Raw genomic sequence first — 26,047 nt, 5'->3', positions numbered from 1 at the left:
TGTACAAGTGGAATGCACAGCCTCAATGGCAGCAGAGTCAATGAGTGCTTTAATTGAAAGACCATTATAGCTAGTAATTAAAAAGAAGAAAAGAAACAAAGCAATGCAGCAACCCAAGCACAAGTTTCATGGTCTGTATATGTATTATGAGACTAAAAATGGACTGCACTATATATTGAAAAAGTATTATTTTGCAACATCTGGCAATGTAATCTCATCGTGTCATACCTATGGGACAGCTACTGATGTGTATTGACACACGATTGTTCACTCTGATTAATTCACTAGAGAGATGTTATAGACGGCAATGTAGGACTCCACTAAGCTCCAAAGTAAATGAAAATATTGTCCCCTCCACCTCTCGGTGGGAGGCAAAAGCAGTCACTACTTTGTGTGTTTTGCAATTAAGGGAAGGCCTAACATTAAGAACCGCCTTTATTTGATATTGGTTGAATACATTCAACCAAATGATATCCATAATTTGGCAGTGGTATGCTATTGCGATGTTATTTAATTTTTTTCAAATATGTGCAGCCCCAAACAAAATTATCATTTAAATGCCAGTGCACTTGGAAAAGCTGGAGTAAATGTAAAAATAGCACAGTAAAGAAAATACAGCTTTAACAGCACCATGCATCTGACAGTCTAACTGAAGCCATGAGTAATAACGTGCAAGTGTTGAGCCCAGCAAAACAAAGAGCGCTTTGGTCCTGCTAACATCAAAGTCGACAGAGATAGTTACAAACCAGACCAGAAAATGTGACGCTGTTTTTTTATGTTCATCTTCTCATAATGGTGCTGTTCGGTGAATCCATTCCCAAAGTTTCAACATGTACACTGAAAACAGTAGTTGAAAAACCATTTCAACAACAAAGTCCGTCGCCGTTCGTCTTTGTGTGGCTAAAATGGAGGCAGAAGCGCAGCAGAATAAAAGGCACTGTGTTACTTGTACAACACCAGGAAATCCGAGGGTCCATTTTTCGTCTTTTCAACAGAAATTTCAGAGAGGAAGGGACGGTTGACCTCTCGAGGCCAGTCTGACAGTGGTAATTTGTCACGTATTGTGAAGAAAGCATCAACCACAGAGTTGACAGTAGGGCAGAGCCGAGCAGAAAGGCCAGTCAGTTGTCAGAGATCAGAAGGCTGTCTAGTTTTAGTTTATACATGACAACAACAACAAAAATGCAGAATAAAAAAACGGCAAAAAAATAAATTAAATTGTATACAATGTTAAACATACTGTAGGTGCAGAACAAATAAGCAGATGTTAGACAACATACGATAATGGCAAAAAATATTAAGGGCAAAATGTGAAGTGGATGTCTTTCCAGTTACGTTCAAGCTCTGCATGGTTAGGATTGCATAACATCAGATGCAATAATGTCTTGAAAGTTAGTTAGGTAATTGAGAAATTTTACATAGATGAGAGCCCACTTATCTGTACATTTGTTCAAACACATAGGCTACATTTAATTTAAACATAGCTTTTATGCAATACACTTCACAATCACAGAGCTGATAGAATAGACTCTTGATTTGGTCCAAAGCCTGAAGTAGTTGGTTGACCTTTATTTAACCAGGAAAGGAATAAATGCTGCTTTAACATCTGTAGTATAAACCTATAAGCCATTTTAGTGTGTGCGTGCTAGGAGGCAGAGGGTTCTTTTAGTGACGTAAAACACGTTTGTCATATTGAGCAGATCTACCAAAAAGATTCCACTTATATGGCAACTCAAATAATGATAAAACCTTAAGTATAAACAGATAAGACAGTCTTGGTGAGAGGTACAACGTATAAAGGCAAATATGACAATGTAATTTTTTGTTCGTAACCTTGCTTTAGAAACAAAGAAATACAGGGTAGTGCAGTGAGATTAACATCCTCTTCTCAGTGCATTTAAACATTCAGTCATCTTTACAAAACACTCAAAATGAAAAAAAAAAAAATGTCTGTGCTTAGTTCTGCTTTCAGGTTTCAGTCAATTGTGAAACGGGAGGTTAAATGTGAAGGTCCACCTCTGAATGTGTGTGTGCTCCATTCACGTCCACTGAAACACAATACAAACTGTACAGAGGGGTGGCCGCTCCTAATAAATGACCTCGTAGACTGTGGCTTTCTTATCGCCCGATCCCGTCACAATGTACTTATCGTCTATGGAGATGTCGCAGCTCAGCACGGATGAAGATTCCTTTGACTGCAATGAGAAGTGAAGACAGTGACAATGACTGGAGGACTCTTAGCTGCTACAAAAGGCTAAAGGGAAGGCAAGGCTTTCGCTCTCAGATATATGTACAGGTGCTGGACGCGTTGGTTATGATTCACTTCTTTCAATTCATCAGTTTTACGCTTTTACACGTGCCGCTGACAAAGGACATTTATCATTGTGTTAGACAGAAGGCTGGATTTCAGTATTTGCCCTTGAATTACAAATAGTGTCCTATGATTTTCCGTGATCTTTTGTGTCGGACAGCAATATACAGCACTCCATATTCAACTTGTGCTTACCTGGAAAATGCTGGCCCCGTAAGGTGTTCTCCAGGCATTGAGAAGATTGTCCTTTCCTGTGCTCACAAACCATTTCCCTGAAACAGACAAAAAGGTCACACAAACATGCCATATGCTACATAGCCTCTTTGTAAATGTGTTTGATAAAACCACGTGCAACATGTGTACGCCTATGAATTTGATTTTACTTCATGCCGCTCTACAAAAAAAAAGCTTCATGGAAATAAGAGGATGGATAAGATGGATAGCGGATAATTAAGAATAAATTATAGCACATTATTGTATGCTCTCGTAGTAGCAGCTCTAGAGATGATGGCAACAAATGTGGTGGTTGTAATGATAATAGTAGCAGCAACTGTTGTAATAATAAAGCATAAGTCTTATATAGCACTTTTACAGACTCTGAAATGAATGAATGAATAATGTAAGGGATTGTAAAGTGAATTACAATCCCTTACATTATTCATTCATTCATTCATTCATTCATTCATTCATTCATTACATACTTGCACTGGGGTAGACACACGGGAGCGAGGCTGACCCCCACCGACTCACACACAACATTCACTTCCGTTAAAACATGGTAGCAACAAGTACTTTCTACAATATTTGAAAGACAAACCATAAACCCCACTCCAATAATAACAATAAGGTTAAATCTTGGTGAGAATGCACTGAGCTCTTACCACAGTGAGCGAACCGCAGAGACAGCACACAGCTCTCGTGCAGATGGAGCTGGTACTTGTCAGGCTTGGTCACATGCAGTACTTCCACGTTACTGTTCTCCATCCCCACAGCCAGCCACTCTCCAGTCGGACAGTAGCCAAGCGAGAAGATCTACGACACATTAGTAAGAGGGTCACAGCTCAAATATACTGTCGAGAGACACAAGTGTTCATTCCACAAACCGCTCTACATTGTTGAAAACAAAGCAGGGAAAAGTGTCTCAAATTCAAACTTAGTCATCATTAAAGAATGAACAGCAATACTGAGTAAAAACAGAAAAGGTTTGTAAGCCATCAATAGCATTTACACCACGACATACAGAGCTAGACTACAATCAGAGGCGTGTCTAGAGGGGGAAATCTGATTGCTCACCCGATGTGCCACCTGGGTCTGAGGGAGTAGAGTTAATTTTACTAATGTCATATTACATTAACAAATATGGGGAAATTGTCATTATTTCAAGTTTTCCAGAATACAGGACAATTCAGGTTTTCAATTCTCTCATAAATTTAGCAATTTACCTTAGTTCACGCCTGGCCTCCACATAGATGTTATGTTAAGTTGGATATTGTAAATATAAAGGGATTCTTTATACATATTTTTTCTTTTTGTCTACACAACATAACTACATCAAAATGACATACGTAAGAATGCAGAAGAGCTGTTTTCAGCTGGCCTTGGCACTGTGAGCTGTCTTCAATACAGTACACACTGCCCTCCTTCAGTGCACATTGAGCTTGTGAAATGGGCTTTTCAAGAAAATTGCTATAATAGTCTATTATTGCTGCTTTTCTCTTCATCGAGGAAAAAAAAAATCTAAATTCACTATTATTATGGTATGTGAGTTGAAGCTGGAAAGCCAGTTCAGCTCGGCCTTTATTGTCAGCTAAACGCTGTGAGCTGAGCCAGTGAATGACTGCAATAAATCACAGCCCGGGCGTGTGTAATCACAAAAGTGTGTGACTTGTCCTGCAATGCGCCATTTACCCCAATCTGGGCGATTTTACTTTCTATCACAAATGTCACAAAGGGAACATTTGTGAGAACAGACTTGTAAATGTAAATTGCACAAAGAAAGAGTAAATCTGACTTTACAATAATAAACTTTGACAGGGCGCACTTTGAGATAAGACAAAAGCTAGTGCTGTGGTTGGAAAGCTTGTAGTCATGCTGTAAGTATATTTTATATTTTTACCTGTGAGGTGAAGTCATGCTGCTGAAGTTGCCGACCTTCTCTCAGGTCCCAGGAGCGCACAGTGTTGTCCAGACCCCCAGTCCACAGCTTAGTGCCATCATTAGAGATGTCTATACAACTGGCTCCATCAGTGTGGCCTTGGAATTGTCTATAGAAAAATACAGTTAAACACAAGTTAGTCTGGAAAGCCATATGACGAAATAGGTGGGAAAAAAACAGCTTCTATTCTCGAATTGTCTATAAACTTGGGCCAAATATAAAAGTTGCTGTTTACAGCAAATACCTCCACTGCAGTATTTTGCTTTTTTGCTTTTAACTTCTGGGGTTTGGAAAAAAACAAAACAGTCCACTTATGACAATGTAAGGGGTTAGTTATATAATTATATAGTTTCTTTTGGAAAATAGTCTTGAATGGCAGAAAATGTGCATGTATAAATAGATTAAAAAACAATACATATAAAAAAAAGAGAACTTATAATAGTTGTTCATATCTTTATTACTAACATTTTTGATAATTTCATCCCTGTTAAAAGTGAGATATTTGAATAGGTCGAAACATTTCGAAAGTTATAAAAGGTGGTCATACTGTGTTACTGCCTCCTACCTGACCAGAGTCTGGTTGTGCAGATCCCACACAGCGATGTTCCCGTCGGAGCAGCAGGAGAAACAGACCTTGGAGTCTGGGCTGATGGCCAGAGCGTAACATGCAGGTGCAGACGAGGTCAGCTCTGCCTTGATTCGCGGAGTGGGAGTAGCCAGATCCCAGATGGACAAAGTACTGGCCTCGCCCCCAACAATCAGAGTGCGTCCATCAGGGAGGAGGCGACAGGAGCGGATGTAGTTATCCCTGTTCTGTTATAGCACGCATAAGGAATACAAATATAGATGTATGAAATGCCAATTTATTAAATCATAACAGTAATGCTGTATAAAATACATATAAAAGCAAACTAAAATTGTTCAAATGTCCCCAAACATTTTGTCACAAAAGACTATAGACCAAGTGACATTGGCATTAAAGATGAGCTTGAACATGAGCAATGCTGCATTAAAACACCGAGGATTCTGTACATGAAGCTACTACATGGATCATAAATGTCCCCTGAGCCATCTGGCTCTAAATTTTGATGGACAAATTTGATCTGATGACAGTTGTCAGTTCTGTCACAGACGACTGTTAAATAGTTTTTTATGCTAAACATGATAGTGGCTTGTACTTACAAGGCAGTCAAGCTGAGATACTGGGGTTTTGTTTCCAGGATGACTGATGTCCCACACCTTGACGCAGCCCTTCCCCCCTGTGTAGACATGACGTGTGGGGTTACTGATGGTGACAGCACACACCACCTCTCCGTGGCTCAGGGTATTTATCTGTCGGGCGTGACGCGGGATGCCAGGACCAATCAGAGCATCTGGAGGAAAAGGAACAGGCTGCATCTGTCCATCTGCGCTCACATGGAAGGAGTAGGCCCTGAAGAAGACAGAGATTTAAAGGGAGCATTTATTTTTATGATCTTGCTATGTTTCCTGAAGATGCTTACGGTTTGCCCCCAGGAATGCCTGAAAGGTTTGGAGGAAGACCTGGAACTCGTATGTGGTGATGAGGGTCGAATCCAACCTGCGGCAAATTAGACAGTGACATGTTTTGAGACATTTCTTCCGCACATAAGCTGCATTTTGGGGCATAAGGGCTTGCAAATGTAAATCTACACAAATGTTGACATATCCACAAATGTGGTATTTGTAATGCTAAATTGTACAGTCAAACATAAACCATTTTATGCATAAAATAAATAAATAACCAGTTGTACTTAATAACTGTTGGGAAAGTCTGTCTTGAAAGATTAAATTAGCGCTCTTCAGATCCTAAGCCTTGCTTTCGCCGTATTACACGTTACAAACAACGTGTCTCTGAAAGCTCTGGATCTGAACAATACGTATGATTGCTGCATTTTCATTGAATGCTGCCCTGTGATGTAATCCACCTAAATATTTAACCTGGAACATAAGGATTACATACCACCTGTGTTCGTCCGTAGGCGGCTACAGCTGCGGCTGCAACAGCGCTCATCTGGGGAGAGATGTTGTGTAGACCAGAGTACGCTGCTCCGGCAGCACTCAGGTCTCCATTCATGCCCGGGTGAGGAACCATCCCAAATGGACCAGGATATGAACAGGGCACTGCCAATGGGGTCCGCAGCCCTGGAGCTACATAATATAATTTAAGGAATAGAAGCTAAAGTTTAGTTTGATGATTTGCTGTTGAGTAAAGCATATGAAATGAAAATGTGATATCACCAAGAGTTTCTATGCCCGCTGTTTTTCCAGATGTCGTCCTTAGACCAGGAGTGGAGGTGCTGCTCGGCGTTGGGGCGTCAGTGCGAGATATTGGACTACTGGATTTAGACACTGGTGTTGTAGATTTTTCATTCTAAAACATGAAACATGAAAGAATCATCTTAATTAATGCAATAGTTTCATGTATATCACAAATGATATTGTCTCACTAAATTGGTCTCTTTGGATTTTGATGAAGGTGTGCTGCTTGAAGAAGCAATGGATGAAGGACTGAGAGGGGCGTCCTTTTTCAAAAGACGATTCTTATCAAGTCCATTTTCCCGAGGAGAGTGGGCGGGACTTCCTCTTGGAGAGCCCGGTTCCTGTACGACATGTGCAGCCAAGTTATTTCTTTATCTTTAGCAAACCCTGTGTAAAAGCTTTAACAGAAGGATGAAATGTGGTTTACCTCATTAGACACATCTACTACCAGGTTTTCATCACTCTTCTCTCCATCACTTTCCTGAGATCAGCAGAAACACATGCAGATATATCACAGCAGCACAACAGGATATTTTACATGCTAGTGGTGCACTGCACTCACATATCGCGTGGACTCCTTGTCATCTGTCTTTTGTTTTTTGGAGTCTGAGGAGTAGTCACCAGAAGTTCTGTGCTTCTCTCCAGTCCGAAAACTGGCTGATGGTGACACGGAGGAGCTCTGGAAAAAAGTTAAGTGAATTCAATAAATCCATTGTCATAACACACAATAGAGTCACCATCCAAGAAGTGAGATTATCTCATTTAAAGCTGCCAATTAAAAGACGATTAAATAATATCACTTTGAACCAGACAACGTCACGCAGTGCTGTATTCATTACTGTTAATTATACCATCATGACTTTGTCTGATGACAATTACTTTGAGGGCAGCGGAGATTAGCATAGTAAAGGAAGCCAGTAATCAAACATGTCCTCTTTTAAATACCATTACAGAGGGATTAATCTTCAAAATAAGGTCATCAGAACAAGTCTGTTCTGCCAGTCCCTCCTGAGCGTGCGTCCCTGTCTGCTCATTGGGAGGTATTCTTTCCACAGCACACAGAAGAAAAATAAAGCAGGACCTTTAAGACGACCTTTCTACTAACTCACGCCTGTAACCTTTCGGCTGCCCTTTGGCGTGCTGCAAGTGTTGATGACACAGATTGTGTGAGGGAGGAGTCAGTGTCTGCAGGACAGGCCACTGGGATGTGTTTGCATGAGGACAAGGGAGTGAGAGACGGAGCAGGTCACAGCCTCACCTTGTCTCCTCCTCTTCCCACACTGATTAGACAAATTAGATTGAGAATTAGCTCTCTCAAAAACATCGAGGCAAATTAATTTGGGTGCAGAGACAAATGGACGCTCGGGATGCATTGTGAGCATGACTAAACACATTTGAATGAAACTATTCATTTACTAGATATAATTCAATTTGTCTCTAATTTCTATTGATTTTACAAGTCTTCATAATGATACCTCTGTCCTTTAACTAAGTTTTTACCCTAAGATGACACAACAACACCAATGACTACACTTCAAAGCATCCTGCATTGAGTAGTATGCAGCATTTATTTCTTTATTTGGTCGGGACAGTGCATGTTAATGAACATCCATGGATACATGTATATAAACACGCCATGCTAGATTGTAGCCTGAGGCTAATTTACATTCGTGGTCTCTCACTCGCACTCTCAAACACACTCATTCATCCTGGCTTATTGTACAACCTATGCAGACACGGGGCAAACATGCAAACTGCTGGGAATCGAACCCAGGATTTTCTAGCTGTGAAGCACGAGCGCTAACCTGCGCCACCGGGCCTTTCTGTGTGGAGTTTGCATGTTCTCTCTGTGTCTGCGTAGGTTTCCTGCGGGTACTCCGGTTTCCCCTACCACAAAAAACGTGGATAGGTTGATCCTCCGGACAGGTGTTTCTGACCATTAGCCTGGCTTCACATCTGGAGATGTGTCCCCGAGCGCTCACTGCTCCTACAGGTCGTCCCATTGAGGATGGGTCAAATGCAGCTAATGGATTCCCCTGGGAGGGATTAATAAAGTATGACTTAACCAACTGATCAAACCTGGGACCTTCCTGCTGTGAAGCATGAGCCACCGTGCCAGCCAATGATTTATGATTTAAAGGTAAGAAATAATTTGAAAAGCACAGGATAATGTTGGTAATGGTTATAAAGCCATAAGATATATAATCAAAACAAAAATAGTTATAATGTGTGTGTATTACTTTGGAGACCTTCCTCTATTTTTGTCAGAGCCCTCAAAAGCATCCCACTCATATTTTCTTACTTTTAGTGGTCGACCTTTCATAAGAACATTATTAAGTCAAAAAGCACTTTCTGGAAATGCCACTAGATTGTCTTGACATGATGTGAACTTGGGTAGTTAGTGACTGCAAGCGCTGATACAACGACAATAACAGAAGCATTGAATTCTCTTCATTCATTGAACAGACCTTCAACATGACAACAAGACGACACACATCCTCATCGCATGCCGCCACACCTTCTGCAGCTCACAAGGTGCTAACACCAAGGACATTAGGCACAGATGTTCATGCTATTCACACGCACTGGTACCCAGTGGACTGTTGCCAGGGCAACTGTGGACCACTCATGAGGGGCTTATTGGTCTCATGAAGTGACTGTTGGCCGCCATGTCAAAGAGCAGCTCTTAGCCTGTATGCTAATGACAGCCATTCATCCTCTAGCCTTGTCTTAACCTCAGCATTCTCACACAAACTGCTAATCACTGCCTATATGTGTATGAGGCTCAGAGGCGGCGGATTACATATTAAACACTTCTCTTGTCTGTGTGACTCCAAAACACCAGAGAAAACACCAGCCGCTAAACGGATGCCAGTGTGTCACAGGCTGCTGGAGTAAAGAAATGCTAATCTGCTCATTGAGTATTCAACAAACCAAATGTTTGCCTTGGGAGAAAGGCTGTGCTTAAGGGACTAATTACTACAAGCAGGGGATGTAAAGCAGCCTGACTCTGCTCTCTGCTGCCTGCCATAGACCCACATTTTATTTTTCTACTTTCTCTATCACCACTTTGTCTTCACGTACATTGCATCAATTACCATCTAGTAAATGAAAAATTACTGTATTATTCTCCTTATAGGCATTTTAGGAACTCAATATGGAAAGAAAGATGAACTGCAGTCAAAATCTGACACACTACTTATCACCTCCAGTTAATCACAAAACTCTGTAAAAGAGATTCATCTTATACTGTGCAAAGTCCTCCAAGACACGGCATCCTCAGTTTATTGGGTTAACAAGAACAAACAAACTAACAAAGACTCAATATCTTATAGCACAACACAAAGGGAAAGGTATTCTCCAACATTACAGCATTTCTTTGAATGTTGTTAAGAAATAGAAGAGGTGACATACCTTGACAGAATCACGATCTGTAAAGTACCAAAAAGAAAGAATTATCAACCATTAATCAGAGAATCATCAGACATTAAAGTGAAACAGAAAGGTTTACAAAGTGATTCAAGGTAAAAACCTACATAACATTCACTGCCAATAAATGGTGGAAATCTAGGAAAACAGTAAAGAGAGAAGGCCGGGAAATGTAAAAATAACCCTAAACTAATCCGCTTTTAGCCCAGGAAGGAAGTCAGCTGAGAGAGCAAATCGTATTGTTATTGATTGCGCTCTTAATGGGGCTTGTGTATGTATTATGTGAATTATCAGTTGCTAGCTTTGCTGTAGTTTCTAAAGGCCAAGGTTAACTGCTCTAGTGCACCGTATGAAAAAGTCCCAGCCACAGCGCCACGCGGTAATTAAGAGCTGGCGCAGTGTGTTTGTGCAGCACACGCAGCACACGCACCTCCACACGCTGTCGGCTAATTAAACGCTCCAGCTCAAAGTCAGCTGGAGTAAGATCACTGAGTGTTGTTTACCCGAGAAAAGAGGCATTGTGGAACCCTTGACTCGCTCCCTATTAGGCCAATTAAAACAGCATAATGACGAATCAGCTTTTAATTGCTTTATCGACTGTTCATTCAGAGCGCCAACAATTAGACATCTGTCAGTACAAATAGTGATGCTCCCGTACTTTAGGTCATTCATGTACAAAGCATGGTATATGTATTATGCCTACGTTATCCAATTATTTGAATCTTGTAATCAGCAAGTTATTATGAATGACTTGGGACACGCACACAACTTGCGAGCTATGTGGGGTGTGTCATGCTTACAAAGTATATATATATATATATAGCTATATAGTTAGTGTCAATTGTTATTCATGTTACTCTTTTGCCTGTACCCATTTTACACCTCCTTCATGGTTTAAAAGTGTTTTTCTAAGTGACAACATCTTTTGGGAATCAATACCCCAATGCTTTTACAATGGGCAAGAATCCCACACTTTTACACTTAGTAATAACCTGCCACTGAAGTGTGATGAGAATGATTATTATATCTAGGTTTGTGGTTAGATGATAAAACATCTTCAACAACACAAGTCTATCTAGATCCTGTCTTCCCTAATCCCTCCCAGTGTGTGACGTGCTAGTACCTCTTTGATGCTCAGTGCTGTTCTCATGGTGCTTCCTTTCGTCTTTGAGTGGCAGCTGGTGGCTCAGGGCGGACGACAGGGCGAGCAGGCTGGCAGCGCTGGCGCCAGGGGGCAGGGGAGGCTGCAGGCCGGCCGGGTGGGGCGTCAGGGGCACGGGGATGGCATGACCGTGGGAGAGGTGCTGGGCCTGGAGCTGCTGCTGCTGGAACACACACGTCATTAAGGAGATATTTAAAGTATGGTGCAAGGTAGAAAACGTATTTCTCAATCAATTACATTAGAGATCATGGCATATGTATAAAAATAAGGGATATAAGTCTGTTGATTCATGACTCAGAGAAAAGCAATTTGGTCAATGTTATGTCTTTTGTTTACCAATTAGATGTAAAATATAAAACAAGTAGTTATCGCTTATAAGGAATCCTCAAACTTTTAATAATAAAAACGGCTTTGTGCAGATAATTGATTAACTTTTCTGGCCATTCTGCTACTTCCACTTTGAATAAATATTGAAGATTGTATTATATTCATCAACAATGCATTTAAAGTCCCCTGTTATGGTGCAGTAATGTCTGTTTTTAGATTGCCATTAGAAAGGGCATACTATTTCTTGACGTATAGATTGGATGTTAAATGTAATGTTTTCACAGTTTCACAGTTAGTCAATCCACTAATACTTTTTTATTTGATCATGGAGCCTTTTGAGTTTTTCATGTACGTGTGTGTGCATGACAGCGTGTGTGTGCAGTCCACCCACTCCGATGATGGCGTTGAGTTCAGCCATGGTGACCTGCTTGGCTCTCTCCACTGCCTGCACCACCTGCTGCTGATGCTGACAGAGAGAGAAAGAGCTATTAGTCCAAAATATACTGCGCATGTGTGAGGTTGGGGAGAGGCTGGAGATGTCCCTGACCTCTGTGGACACTACAAGAACACCCTCACACCTCCTACACAGGACCACGGGGCATGGATTCGGAAGATGCCCTCGAACATGATCCAAAATGTCTCACACACCTGTGATGCAGGCTGCACGGTTTAAAATCCTTTCAATTAATGACTTTATGAGCACTTTTCTGTGTCAACTAATGTGCAGTGAGACTCCACCTACTAAACTCAAAAATACATAATAAAAACATAATAGAATAATAAATATTAACTGAGGGCAGAGCAGAGACTTGGACAGTGGGCTGTATTGGCATGCTGAAAATGATGCTTTTTGAAAACTGCAACAGAACAATCATTACAACATGTATATTATGAACATTATCATCCTACTTTTTATTTAATTTTAGTACAAATAAAGACAAATCTACTCCTCTCAAAGCTGACATTGATAGATGAGCTGGTACTTTCTTTTTTTTCTTTTTTAAATAGCCCTGCACCTGAGTCTGAGCAAATGTGATTTAAAAGGCACCAGAGACACCTCTGACTCGTCCCTGTCGCTTTACCATTTACACAAATGCCCTCGCACTCAGTGTACTCACCACTGACCTTTTCCTCAACACACACTTTGTCTTGTAAAAGCAGCCATAGATATTACTGATAACATTAACTACAGCGCAGTAACCGATTGGGACGCACAAAGTCATTATTACACATGATTATTTCATTCAAGGGACGCATAAGTAATTGGAGGGATACATTTTAAACGCAGTAATAGTCAAATATTAAAGTGAGAAAATTAAAATTCAATAATCCCTACTTTACTGCCAAATAGCTTTAACAAGACCTCAGTATTTTCATCTTATTAAAAAAGCGATGAACCAACATTAAGGGATCTAAAAGGCCATGCAACAATAAACCAAGACCCTGGTTATACCTTTGTGTCTCCTCCAGTGATTCTCATACTGCAAAATACCACAGGTCTGTTTCCTCCCAGCACAAAGAGACGCATATACACACACAGACTGGCAGTTACCGAGCAAAGTCATCCAAAGGGTGCACAGGGAGGGAGAAGATTCACCTGCACCACACATCAAAGTGGGCCAGAGATGAAAGAGCTTATCAGGTGTGGAAATGAACCGGACCACTGAGGTTCAGAGACACAACTGCACAGCGCGGATAACCACCAACGCGACGGTCAAAAGACTCACATTGGCAAGCAACTCATAAGAGGAATTAGTTCTTCCTACATGTTTTGACATAGACTCTTGCCTTATTATGTAAGGGTCTTTTAATTTATTTCTCTGCTGCAAGGTTCAAACTTACAGACATCAGCAAAAAGAATGTTCTGAATGATGACAATGAACGGAAATGTATGTGTAGTGGTAATTATAGTTATAGTAATACAAATTAGAGGTCAACCAATATATCGGTATTTTACAATATCGGCTATCGGCCAAGTAATAATAAATATAATGGTTTACACTTGTATTGTGCTTTTTAAGCCGGTGTTACCAAGTTTCTCAAGCACCACACTGTAATCATTATCCATTCACACCACACTTAGTGGTGCAAGCTACTATTGTGGCCACAGCCGCCCACTGAGGTGGACTAACGGGGCTGCCAATCTGCGCCATCGCCGACTCCGACCTCCACTCACTCACACTCTCATTCATTCAAACATACATGTTTTTAGGGTAATAGGGTTAATTACAATTACAACAATAAAAAAATCTTAAAATCGAGATCACTCACACTGCGTCCAACATTTTTGAGACCTCTCTGTTTTGTTTGGCCCATAGGCTTTACTAGACCAGACAACCCAGGGTGAAAAGGGGTAAAGAGCGGGAGGAGATATTCATTAAATGTTTAAACCAAAAACAATTGGTGCTTGCAATGGCCTGGAGACAATAGTATCAAGCCATGAGCTTCATTTGTTTGGAGGATTGTTTGGAGACACCACTTTTAAGGTCACACATTTACAAAAAATAAAATAAATCAAGATTTGAGTTCAGACGCCATGGACCCCAGTCGTGTACTATTCAATATGCACTGTACAATATACTAAATTAATTCATGTTTTACTATTATATGTACTGACTGCACCTTAGTTCAGTGCTTGAATTTAGTTGTAGGCAATGACAAGGAGTTGCAGATTTTATTTTTGAGGATATTCAATTTGATGAACAGTGTGAAAGATGATGTACACATGCTGCAGACTCCACTCAGAGAGCACAGTGTGAATCAAACCCACCACCACCTTCACAGAGAGTCAGGCGTACTGACCACTGCACCACAATGCATCTTTAATCTGCATACAGTGGGTTAAAAATACAGGCTCTCGTCACATCTTTGCGCACACAGTCAATTTGGTTCTTAATAATACAACTGTGTTATGGCTTATATTGACTTGCAGCATCTGAGGCATCAAAACAATGCTCTGAAAGCTGCTTGGTGAGTGCTCGCCTCCCTCTCTGTGGGCCCGGGGCCTGTGTAGCAGCACTACAGTCTAATGCCATTATTCCTAATCCACCCTAAACCCTCCTAATCCATGGCTAATCTGGAGAAGAGCTTTGGAGTCCCACACACCCTTTTCCCTGCTGTTCCCACCCCTCACGCAAGCATGCTCCACTCCTCCAGAGAAACCATTTATCGTACCCAAACACACACAGCTCCGCCGTCTGCAATAAACAAAGTGTAAAAATCAAGCGCGCCTCACACCTACCACTGTACGGGAACATATTGCAGCGCCTTAGCACAATATGCCCATGCAGGTGGACAAACAGTCGCGCTAAACAAACTCAAAGCTCTTCCTGCCAGCTTGTGCATATGTTAGTGGGAGACATTTAATAAGTTTACCGCATATCTGGCAGAGAGGATTAGCCCGGGATAATCTGTGGGGATGTGTACGTCTGTGTGAGGCTTTTGGGCACACAATCCAGCAGCGCACTCACCCTTCTACTCCTCTCTACAGTACGCGTCCTCCCGCCACCTCCTCCCACCTGCGTCTTAACTAACATTGACAGCCATGGGGGGGGCTTACCTCCTGTGAGAGGAAGGGGATGACTTGGGCGCATATTGCATTGAGTCGCTTGACAATCTCCGCCTGTAAAAGGGAAAAACACAATTAGCACCAATAAACCGTAACGCAACAATAGTATTTAGACTAGGTGTATTTGATTTGAGGCTGGAAAGGTGTTTACATAAGGATTCACTTTGAACATATTTGCATAGCGACACCAGCTAACCGGATGGATCAATTATCGCGCATGTTTTAGAATGTATGTAAGCAAATCTATTTATGAAATCAAATCAAGACTCATTTCAAAGTTTAAACATGTCCAGACTAAGAGGAGAGAAGACTGCAATATGAACATCTATGCCAACTAATACATGCATTTCACAACAAGTTTAGAAAGAGGTCTACGCCAAAAGGGTTAGCAGGCTTTAAACATAATAAAACGCCTTGGAGACAGGATATTGGCTTGTTTGCTAAGGATATGGTACTAGCTGTAAAATTATATTATGACATTATCTGTATTATAATACAATATTCAATTGCAATTAACCGGGTCTTCCTTAAGAAACTATTCTGATTCAATATGCCATCATTGAAAGAAGAAGTAGAGGTGACTTGGTATGAAACAGTCATTCAAAACTGTAAAACTGCACAAATATGAGAAACAAACTTCTACTGTAAGTAATGAAGTCATGTGGCTCTAATCCAATAAGAATGTAATTATTTAAGATAAATACAAATGTATTAAAAAGTCAAAAAGTGATATGGCATAATGGTCTTTCGGGATATTATTCGCTACTACATTATCTGATAGCAAAAGCTAAGTGGGTGTAATTGAATTTTAAAAAAAAACTGAATAAAAACAAACCACAGACTTTTGAATTTGGTCCAATATGATACAGGTTAAACAATCATGAAAACAAAGTAGAGGTTAAATCCACATTGGGGATAAATAAATGTACTATCAACACACAGAATGGTAGCGTACAACATTCCTTACATTTGGTCATATCTTTAAAGGTGCATTATGCAACTTTTCATGTGGGAAAATAAAGTTGATATTTGTGCGTATTTGACCTTGTAGTGACCCAACGGCTTTACAAGTGGTCAGCATGGCGCCTTTATTTTCCATCACAGTGGTCTTTATAACTCTACAGGATCAATTGATTTGTAGGTTTTCTGGTGAGAGGGTCCGTCAGCAGTGAAAACCTTCCCAACAGTTGATCCTGGTGCGTCCTAGAGGCCACTGTGATCGAAAGTAAAGGCGCCATGCTGACCACTCACACAGCCGCTGGGTCATTACAGGGTCAAATACACACAAATATCAACTTTTTTTTCTCACATGAAAAGTTGCATAATGCACCTATACGTTTAAAATTTTTAAAACTAAGTATTTTCCTCCCCTTACATGTTCCAGCAATGTCCTAATGTGTCGAATGAAGCCAGACCTATTCACCACAACTGCCTCTAAAATCCTTAATATAGCTTAATATAGAAGGTGCAGTTACGCATAAGACCTGAGGTGGCAGTAGTGAGTATAAAATGACCAACTTGCATCTAGTCTCTTTAAGTGTCTCTGGTATTCACACCAAAAGCGAACGTTGCCTTCTTAATCAATTTTACCTGGATTGTTTATTCTTTGAGTTTACACCAAAAATGATTCATTCTTTTGATCAAAACAATAATTCATGAAGCTGAATCCTTCCACATGCTATTTATTAAGGCCCCAGTGGAAAGGTGTTTCATGTAACCTTGTGAGGGCTGATCTTTTCCACGATATCAGGGCTAACAGACGCCCCCGGAGGCCAAACACACAAACTACACACACACATCTGGGCAGCCTGCTCTTTATTCATCTGATGTCTTCAGCACCTCTGGGCTGCCTTTTAAAGATTATACAGGCTGTCTCTGCTGCCTTCAGGTGGGGTTTAACACCGCATTTCCTGATCCACCAGCCCAAAGGGAGTGCTCACAGTGCAGCTCCAATCCACGGCACAAGACGCGCAAACATCATAAGAAGTTTCTCTGATTCATGTTGGTCTGTAGTCTTTGAAAAGAAAAAGAAAATCCATACAACTGTATCTTGTTGGAGTGCAGCAATCTTAACGTACAAACAATTACTGATAATAATTAACAGTTGTCAGCATTTATGTAAAGGTTTAATACTTAAGGTTCCCAAAGTAACTACTTTAGATACACACTTTGGCTCAATGTGATATTTTTCTCCTCGGTGTCAAATTGTTGAATCAAAAGGCTCCATGTTTCCCTAGATTCTTGAACATGTCCTCAATCCTGATCGAGTATAGTTTATTCTCTGACTACTATCAGTGTAATAAAACTCCAACCAGTTTCTACCAAGCACTAAACTTATTTGACAAAAATCCATTATCATAAAGTATATTCAACAAGTTAGATTTAAGTTAGAAAATTGCCTGAGCAAACCAGACTCTGTTCCATGAGGCGGCAAGACCAATTTTGACTTCTGACACTGACCATAGTGTTTTGTGTGTGTTTGACCAACCTGTCTGTTCACACCAAAGGCCAGAGGAAAAGTCTCTTTTCTCTGTCCTGTGAAATTGCCCTGGGTTATGTACAAACCTGGAGGATTTGGGATTTGTTTCTTTAGCGGGCAAGCCCTGACTTTAACCCCGACACATCACCGTCCTGTCTGTGGATAAATAATAGGAACCGGGAGGACCGGGTTGGAGACTTGTTGGTGGCTTCATGTGAGCCCTGTGTGGTCACAAAACACCAGGTAACCTCAAAAAGGATACTGTTTTGTTCAGCAGTCAGAACACAATTCTGACCTCAGATCTGACTCATGGAAATTATGTTGAAAAATAAAGTTTGGAAAAGAAAAAATGGCAAAATTTGTATATTTGTGGCCAGGATTTTAGCATTAGCCAAATAGTCAATCTATTAATCAATTTTAATGTTGGCAGTAACTCTTTTATTTTCACTGGCCGGTTTAGTTTAAGAATACCTATCATTCTGCTATTGTATATCATAACAAAAATAAACCTGGTTCACCTGTGCCCCGAAAGCCTAGTGGGTCAGGCTGCTGCAGAGACACATGGAGCACTGTGTTGTGGGTTTGAGACCCAGCTCCAAATGTTTTGCTGATATTTTCCCTTTCACTCTGTGCTGTTCTGTTCAGTAGGAGCCAAAAAAACATGGTACTAGAGCTGGTCACACCACCATGTCTCATACATTAAATGGCTAGTAATGTTTAAAAAGACAAGCCACAGTGAACACAAAAGTTCATGTCAGCACGATTGGTATTAATTTACATTAACTAGTTTGAAGCACAGACAAGGAGAAATCCTTCTGCTTACAGATTTCAGGCTTTAGGCGCTTTACTAAGAGTAGTAGTACTAATGTTGAGAAGTTCAGAAACGCCAAAGTACCAAGTGGTTTCCATTAGAAGATGCCCAGGGGCAAAAGAACAGGCTTCACACATGTTTCCCTTGGACCCCCCTCCTGCTATACGATAGAGCAGGGTGAGTCTGTGGCCCTGGAGTCAGATTGGGTCAGATACAAGATCAAATGTCCATCTCCCCCACAGAGCTTCGTAAGCACCGCATCAGCAGCACCACTTTTCACCAGCTGCTAATACATCTAATGGACCCTAGAATACACAGGCTGCACTCCCCGGAGACCTGAGGTCAGACTGGCAGTGTGAGACGGTCATCCACAGTCATACCGAAGTAGTTAAAAAGATCAATGGCTGATTACAAGTAACATGTTCTGAACATGTTCTAGCCTTTGCTGTCTGTATCTCAATAATATGAATGCAATGATCTGCACCTTGATTTGAAAAAACACAACACAAGACCTGAAGTGAACATTACATTACAATTGTAATAATTGCAAAAATATTTTACATGCTGTAAAAGCTGTTCATTTTTACATTTTGAGGGAGGTTCTCAGGATGCATATCCAATCAGAAAGCAGAATGAAGGACTTTTTCCTACTTCCACAACCAGCATCTTTCCCCAATCAAGTTCTAACAGACCTCCAGTAGCTAAAGCTCAAGGACTGAATTGTGGAGGTTCTCAGCTTTCAAATGAGGAAAGTGAATATGTGCATGCCATTAAAGACAGTTGGTTACGTTGTGAGAAAATGATGATCCTTTTTGATTGGAATAGATCTAGTTCACAGCAATGCATTTATGCAAACGTTACAAACTGCACCTTACCATATAAGGCTAAAATCAATAGAAGAATTCACAATATACTTCTAAATTGACAAAGAGTATATACTATATACCATAGATCCACTGTATTATGGCAGTGGTTCCCAACCTTCTTGTCTGGCGTACCCTGATAACCCCAGGTGCCCCAGGATACTGCCAATTATTTATGAAGTGATCAGCTAAAAACAAATGTGTTAGTGTTAAATAGTGTGTTCAAAATAAAGCTAAAATACTTTCAGAATCAAACCTTTTATTGCAAAACATAACAAAAAACTAAATTAACTTCTATTTTCTACTAAATAATATTGAAAATGAAATATTATTCACTTTCTTTTCTTAATCTGAAGTAATTTCAAGCACCCCCTGCTAAGTGCTTGCAGACACAAAGGGGTCCCCGTCCCCCTGGTTGAGAAACACTGTATTATAGGCCCAAATCAGCCGAGAGCCCCATGTCCGCCGCAGTAAAATGAGCTGTCAGAGCTGATTGAAACCACTGCCACTCTTCAGTATCACATTGTCTTATTGCTTCCTTTTTTCAGCACTTTGCGCTGCACGCCCTCCCTATCCCCGGCTTGCCTTATTTCTCCCATCGTCCCGCTAATTTGCAATTGATTATCTGTCCTCCAGCAACTCGCTCCTCTGCCCTCCTCCCTCCCTCCTCATTCGCCTGCCCCTCCCTCCGCCCCCCGCTCTGTCGACGAGTCAATTTCTCTTTAACGAGCGCTACATTTCACTCCCCAGGCACCCGGGCCCTTCTGTGTAAATAAAACAGAGAGCCCAGCCAAAAATCAATGGGCCTATTACCCCCAGAAAATGCTAAACAAGCAATATTAGCAATTCGCCTGGAAGTGGATGCCCCAGCTCCTAATGGCACAGTAGATCTATCCGCTGTGCTTTCAGTCTCCGAATGCACTATAGCCATATACTGTTACTGTCCTCATCCCTACATTATTGATATATATACAGTGTCAAGAAGGGATTCTATAAAACTTTTATTTCAATTGCCCCCAACTGTGGAGCAGGCATAAATGTGCAGCTAAATGCGACAAGCTTCAGCCAAAGGTGAACTACAGCACAGAGTTTATGTGGCGCATATGGTAGCATAAGCAAGACGCTTTTTGGTTTGATTCCCACAAAAAGACCAATTGTAACAGATTTCTCTGAGTGGTGTTTGTGCATCTTTCCTGTTTAAACAACATCCTTTCCTACAGTATGTACATGTGTCACATAAATCGAACTAATGTTTGTACAAGCAAAATGGTGGAAAGAGAGGGGCAAAGGAGGTCTACATTTATATAACTTTTTACTTATAAGTTTTTATACACAGTAATACCATTTACTTCCACTTGAGTACTCTTAGTTGAGTAAAACATCTGGTTATTCATCCGACTGTGAGTAAGTGACAAAAGCTTCATGACGATGCACAAAAATGTGACAAATTTGAATATGTTTAAACTCCAATTAATTTTCTTGAATATGATCTTTTATGTAATGTGTGTCAGAATACAGCAACACTAAAGCATAAATCACTCCAAGAGTTACTCTTCACAGCACTCAAGTAGTATTTTCCCATTTAGGGAAAATACTACTACTTACTACTTTTACATCTACTTGAGTAAAATTATTTGAAAGTAACATTAATCTTACTTGAGTAATTTATTTGGCTACTCTGCCCAACTCTGTAAATAATATGCCTAACTTCCTATGAGTAATTTAATAGCAATCAACAGCTGCAATCTACTATATTAGTGATACAGGAGACTGTGGTGGCCGCTCATACTCTAATTGTCTTCCTATTGTCTGAAAGTAATCTGCAGAATAGATTGAAAAATGAAAAACTAACTTGTTTTATAATCATATAAAATTGGCTATAAACCTGTTCAAAAAGGATTTCCAAAGGAGGAAATCAGCGCCATTCAAAGCTAAATAAAAAGTGATACTAATCTTGATATGTCTTCTTCATGGGCATCAATAGCAAACAGTTCCTAAAGCAGGCGGGCCATCTTAATGCCTCTCACCACTATCTCCACAACAGCAGCATCAACACAAACACTTAGACAGCGCGTTTATAGCCTACTCCCACATTCACCAGACAAGTGTGATTAGTACTAGTGCGAGGAGCCGCTTGTGTCTGTGCTACCTTCACACACTGACAACCAGCAAACAGCTCTGAGTAAATGTCTGCTACGGCCTATGCATACAATCTAAATAAACACGCACAGAATATATATATAGGCCACAGACACACATGCAGAGGCAACAAAGACACAAGGCGAACCATTTATCACCGCTCTTGCACACACCATTTCCCTGGCCCATTTAACCTGGCAGCTGATGTGTGGTTAACAGAGACATTTATGCTAATGACTCGCCGTGTTTAAAAAAAAAGGCAGCAGTAATGTAAAGGTGAAATCCTCATTCACTGCACTCATTTTTCACACCATTTCCTCATTTTCTAACAATGATGAATTTCTCTTTAACCTCCCACCAGAGCGAAGCTAGAACACTTGAGATGACAAATTACACTGGCTTTTTCAAAATGGCCATTTTGGACCCTGTACAAGATATACAATAAACTAAGTATCAGTGGGAATTGTACTTGTTTGAATGCAACAACCTTGAAAGGGTTTATGGGGGTGAGGAATATCAAATAAGCAAGTAATATGAGGCTGCAAAAAACAATAAATGTGTTGCAGAAAGAGTATATCAATTTGTGAATGATAATAGGAACAAGAAGAAGAAGAGGTGAAATAAGTACAGTGAACTTTACCAGACAATTGTTAAACATAGATGAAGTTACTGCTACTTCAAAATATTATTGAAGGTTAGTAAAGACGGAAGAAAGTACTCAATGATACAACAGTTAATAAGGAAATCTTTGAGTGCTGACTTTGCTTTATGATAAAGCACATCTTTTATTCTAATTCAAACAAACTGCAACTATTACTTCTACTACGACCATCACAAAATAATACATTCACACTTTTTGTAGTCACTGTCACTAATGCTCATACACACTGTGCAGCAAAATGGATTATTACTGCACATTTTAAAGCTTGTAAAAGTAGAACATATCCAAATCGGTGTAAAAGACTGCAGGAGTGGGCCATATCGTATCGCATATCGCTATCGCGATATCATTGTTTGATATCGTTGTAAGATCGTTGTGGACACGATATCATTTATGTTACACTCAGCTCCATCAGAGCAGCATAAACACTGACTGTAGAACATGGGGACAGGTGCTTAAAAAGTTAAATGAAATGAAGGATGTAAACTGCTTGAGTAGATCATATTTGTGAGGAAATTAGTATACTGTAAAAAAAAAAAAAAAAAAAGAATAGGCAGGATTTACGTAATTTGTCTATTGTCAATTATATCGTCAAATATATTGATATCATGATACTTCCTGATATAGATTTTAGGCCATATCGCCCTGCCCTAAAAGACTGATTACAAACTGTTTACAAACTCCTAGGTGAACTCCTAAGGGGAGGGAGAGTAGCAACTTAATTTAATCTCCTACAGGTTGCAGTTACCAAATAAATATTTGAACAAAAGACAAATACATATATATATATATATATATTCTAAGTGGGAATGGTTCCTACCTGTTTGTGCATCTCAATGTTGAGCCCGTACGACATTTCGTAGTACTAAAGAAACACAGATCAAAGTCAGATCAGGCAAATGTATTCTGCCTCTTCCTTTTTTTTTGCACAATTTGAACATCTGAGCGCAGACTCACCATGACATAGTGTCTTTGCATCTCCGTCTTCTCACTGGCCAGCTTCTCACACTCCAGCTTGAGACTGCGAAGTGAAAAGAAAAATGTTAGTCATTGTCACCGCCGTTCTTATGAGCCTTGAAAAATGTGTTATAAATGATCACACCAACATATCGCAATGGCATGACTCCAAATCTCCCATGCCATTTGCAGCAGCAGCAGCTAAGAAAGTCTATTTGAGTGACTACATCCTGTTACCTTAGATTTGCATTTCTAAATTTGCTTACAACTAAGACAGAGAGGGAGAGAGAGAGAGAGAGAGAGAGAGAAGAAAAAAAAAAACAAGAGCATATTCCCCACTGAGATGCAGACACTTACTCAGCAGGTACAGAGCAGTAATTAATGGATCAATAGATGACCGCACAAACCTCATCATATATTTTTTACAGTGTGAAGAGGATGCTCATTCTGCACCATAGGCAAAAAGCAAGACGATAATGAGGATCCATCTTAACAGTGGTTACACTTAAGCTTCAAATGTTGCTTATCACAGGAAAATAGCTTAAGCATCTGCTACTTAGGACAACGGCCAGGTGGGTGATGCAGGTATTGTCAGGACACAGGCATACAGAATAGGGAGTTTGGGACTAAATCAAAGGGGGGAAAATGAGATCGCTGAAGATTTTGTCAGCAAACTATCCAGCAAAAGAACAGAAGGAGCTAGGCATATTACAAAGTCAAACGTGGAGTGTATTCAACAATTAAATCTTTTTTCTTGTTAAATATGTACAAACAAAAGTAGAATATAGACCATGCTTTCTTTATTGCCACTAGCTATTGTGATATTATGCAGGAACCGTTTTATGCTATATTGGGCACAACCCCATCTATCTATCTATCTTACGAAATGCACCACACAAAAATATCATCCCATTTCCTATTGCCTTTTTTCGTTTGGGCGCATCCAGATCACTGAGATAAAGAGATTTCCAATATTTGTCAGGCCATCTCTTCACTCCGGATAGTATGCTTGTAAATCAACTTGCCCTATGAAGCCCATTCATCCTCGGGACGGGCGAATACGCCAGAAGCCTTAACCTGCTTCATCTGGGCTATAATTATGGGTTGGCCAGAGGTGGGTCATTATTATGCATTGGTATCATGTTTTTGGTTCTGCCCTGAGCAATGTATTTCACACTTCATCATGTTGGCTAAAAGTATTTCACAGCACTTGCACTTGGAGAGAGACGTGAATACCAAGGTTGATGGGTTCACCTGCAGAGAGAGCGCCCATGATAGATGACCTCAAACAAGCGCAGTCTTCCTCAAGGAATTCATTCACACTATGCAAATTTAATTTCGGGGCAAACATCTGTGTTTGCCTTTTGATTTCATGTCACTGTGTCATGCATTTCCTAGAAAATTATTGTCAAAGAAGATGACTCATATGCAGTGGTTTGGGCCGGAATCATGCAACACAAGATTAATGTCAGCTTTTCAGAAATAATTCCATAATGCAATAAACAGGATTTGATCATATCTGAGGCAGATTTCTGACTGTACAAATGAGGATTTGGAAATTAGGTGTAAAGTCAGAGCAATATACTCATTTAGGTTCTCTCCAAACCAGGTGAATAGTGGTGAATGCAGAGGACTGTGTGTGCAGCCTGCTGTGCTGTTGTTGATGCTGTGCTTACCTGTGGTACTGGGCTTGCAGAAACTGAAACTCCTCCTTGATGCGGTCACAAGACTCTGTGACAGTGAATTTGAACGGCTGACCCGGCTGGTGCGGGACCTCCACAATGAGCCCAACCCACAGGGAAGAAGAGAGGAGAACTGTGAGCTAACACAATAATAAATGCTGTGTACATGTGCAAAATTATACAACTACTAGTGTTTAGGTTGATTTAGTAACTAGTAATTAGTCCCACATTTAAACATTTCTTGAGCTGATATGAACAAGGCTTGTTGACATAAGACATGGTGATTTAAGCAGACTATGCCATGCCACAGTGTGTGGTCAAACAGACATTCCCTAGTGGTAACTCCACACAAAATACCTTAATTAATAACACCACTATGTAAAACGTAGCCATGTCGTGACTCCAGCGTTTTATGAAACCAATAAAGGCGAAGACTACAGGTGCGCGTTTGAAAAATGACTTCACTTTTGTTGGGTAATAGTCCACTTATTTGGTTCTTATTACGCAGTCTGAGAGCACACACACACACTAAGCACAGTGGTGGATGACAATACGCGCCTGTGCTTCAGATGGCCTTTCGGTTTGCCTGGATTCCACACACAGAGAAAGCTACACACAGCTGCGCCAGCAGCGACAATGGGCGCGATTGTCAGTACGAGCGCGCTGTGGCACGGGAACTGACTGAAAGTGATTATGCGCGCTGTTGTTAATCTGCGCTGTCTGAGGTTGCACTTACCGGATGCCGCGCCGGGGGGTACATCTTACTCAGATCTCGAATCATTAATAAACAATTGCAAAGTTCCTCTGCGTGAAAAAAATCAAAAGCACAACTCGCAACGTTTGGTCAGTCAGTAGCCAAATGGGGAAACATCCTCAAAGTCCATTCTTCATAAAGAAGTGCGAGTTACTTCATTCTTCACGTTATTCTTTGTAGATGTCATCAGTGTCCTCCTCACATAACCATGGTGCACAATCCTATCCAGCGGGTTCCGTCCTTATGCATAGGTTACTTGTGCTCAATTTCCTCTACACATCCCAACAGCAGCAGGAGCAGCAGCAGTACAGCACCTCGCAGACTGGAGCGACCAACCCATGCTACGCCAAATTTAGAAGCAACCAGTCGAGCGGACGCAATTACACATCCACGACGATTACGCGAGCCCGTGTGGCGTGACGTTGGGACGTGTAGTTTAATTCATATTAGTCGATAATAAGCGAAGCCG

At 40.7% G+C, this 26,047-nt stretch overlaps 1 protein-coding gene across 3 annotated transcripts; it reads right to left on the bottom strand.

The window, feature by feature from the left end:
- Window positions 1–455: 455 nt before the first annotated feature.
- Window positions 456–26,047, bottom strand: LOC306978892 (transducin-like enhancer protein 4). Of its 3 annotated transcripts, none has more exons than XM_079577596.1 (20): window positions 25,561–26,047; window positions 24,819–24,916; window positions 23,143–23,206; window positions 23,006–23,050; window positions 15,224–15,286; window positions 12,056–12,130; window positions 11,299–11,500; window positions 10,161–10,177; window positions 7,309–7,425; window positions 7,174–7,227; window positions 6,935–7,087; window positions 6,726–6,858; window positions 6,448–6,635; window positions 5,969–6,045; window positions 5,649–5,898; window positions 5,032–5,279; window positions 4,428–4,575; window positions 3,193–3,343; window positions 2,507–2,583; window positions 456–2,195 (listed from the first exon to the last, which is right to left on the bottom strand). In XM_079577596.1, the coding sequence occupies exons 1-20, from the start codon at window positions 25,603–25,605 to the stop codon at window positions 2,088–2,090; spliced, it is 2,313 nt and encodes a 770-aa protein (XP_079433722.1). In that variant the 5' UTR covers window positions 25,606–26,047; the 3' UTR covers window positions 456–2,087. The 3 variants fall into 3 exon arrangements, with proteins under 3 accessions (XP_079433722.1, XP_079433723.1, XP_079433724.1); XM_079577597.1 differs by having other exon boundaries at window positions 11,299–11,497; XM_079577598.1 differs by having other exon boundaries at window positions 24,819–24,904.

Source organism: Gobius niger (genome assembly GCF_951799975.1).
Source record: "Gobius niger genome assembly, chromosome: 1".
Classification (NCBI taxonomy): domain Eukaryota; kingdom Metazoa; phylum Chordata; class Actinopteri; order Gobiiformes; family Gobiidae; genus Gobius; species Gobius niger.
This window is presented reverse-complemented; position numbering and strand designations above follow the sequence as displayed.

Coding starts and splice junctions, on each gene's coding strand:
- LOC306978892 (XM_079577596.1), bottom strand. CDS start 25,605: ATGATTCGAGATCTGAGTAAGATGTACCCCCCGGCGCGGCATCCG. Junction 11,501..12,055: donor AACTCAACGCCATCATCGGA/GTGGGTGGACTG, acceptor TGTGTGTTCCAG/CAGCAGCAGCTCCAGGCCCA. Junction 6,859..6,934: donor AATCCAAAGAGACCAATTTA/GTGAGACAATAT, acceptor TTCATGTTTTAG/AATGAAAAATCTACAACACC.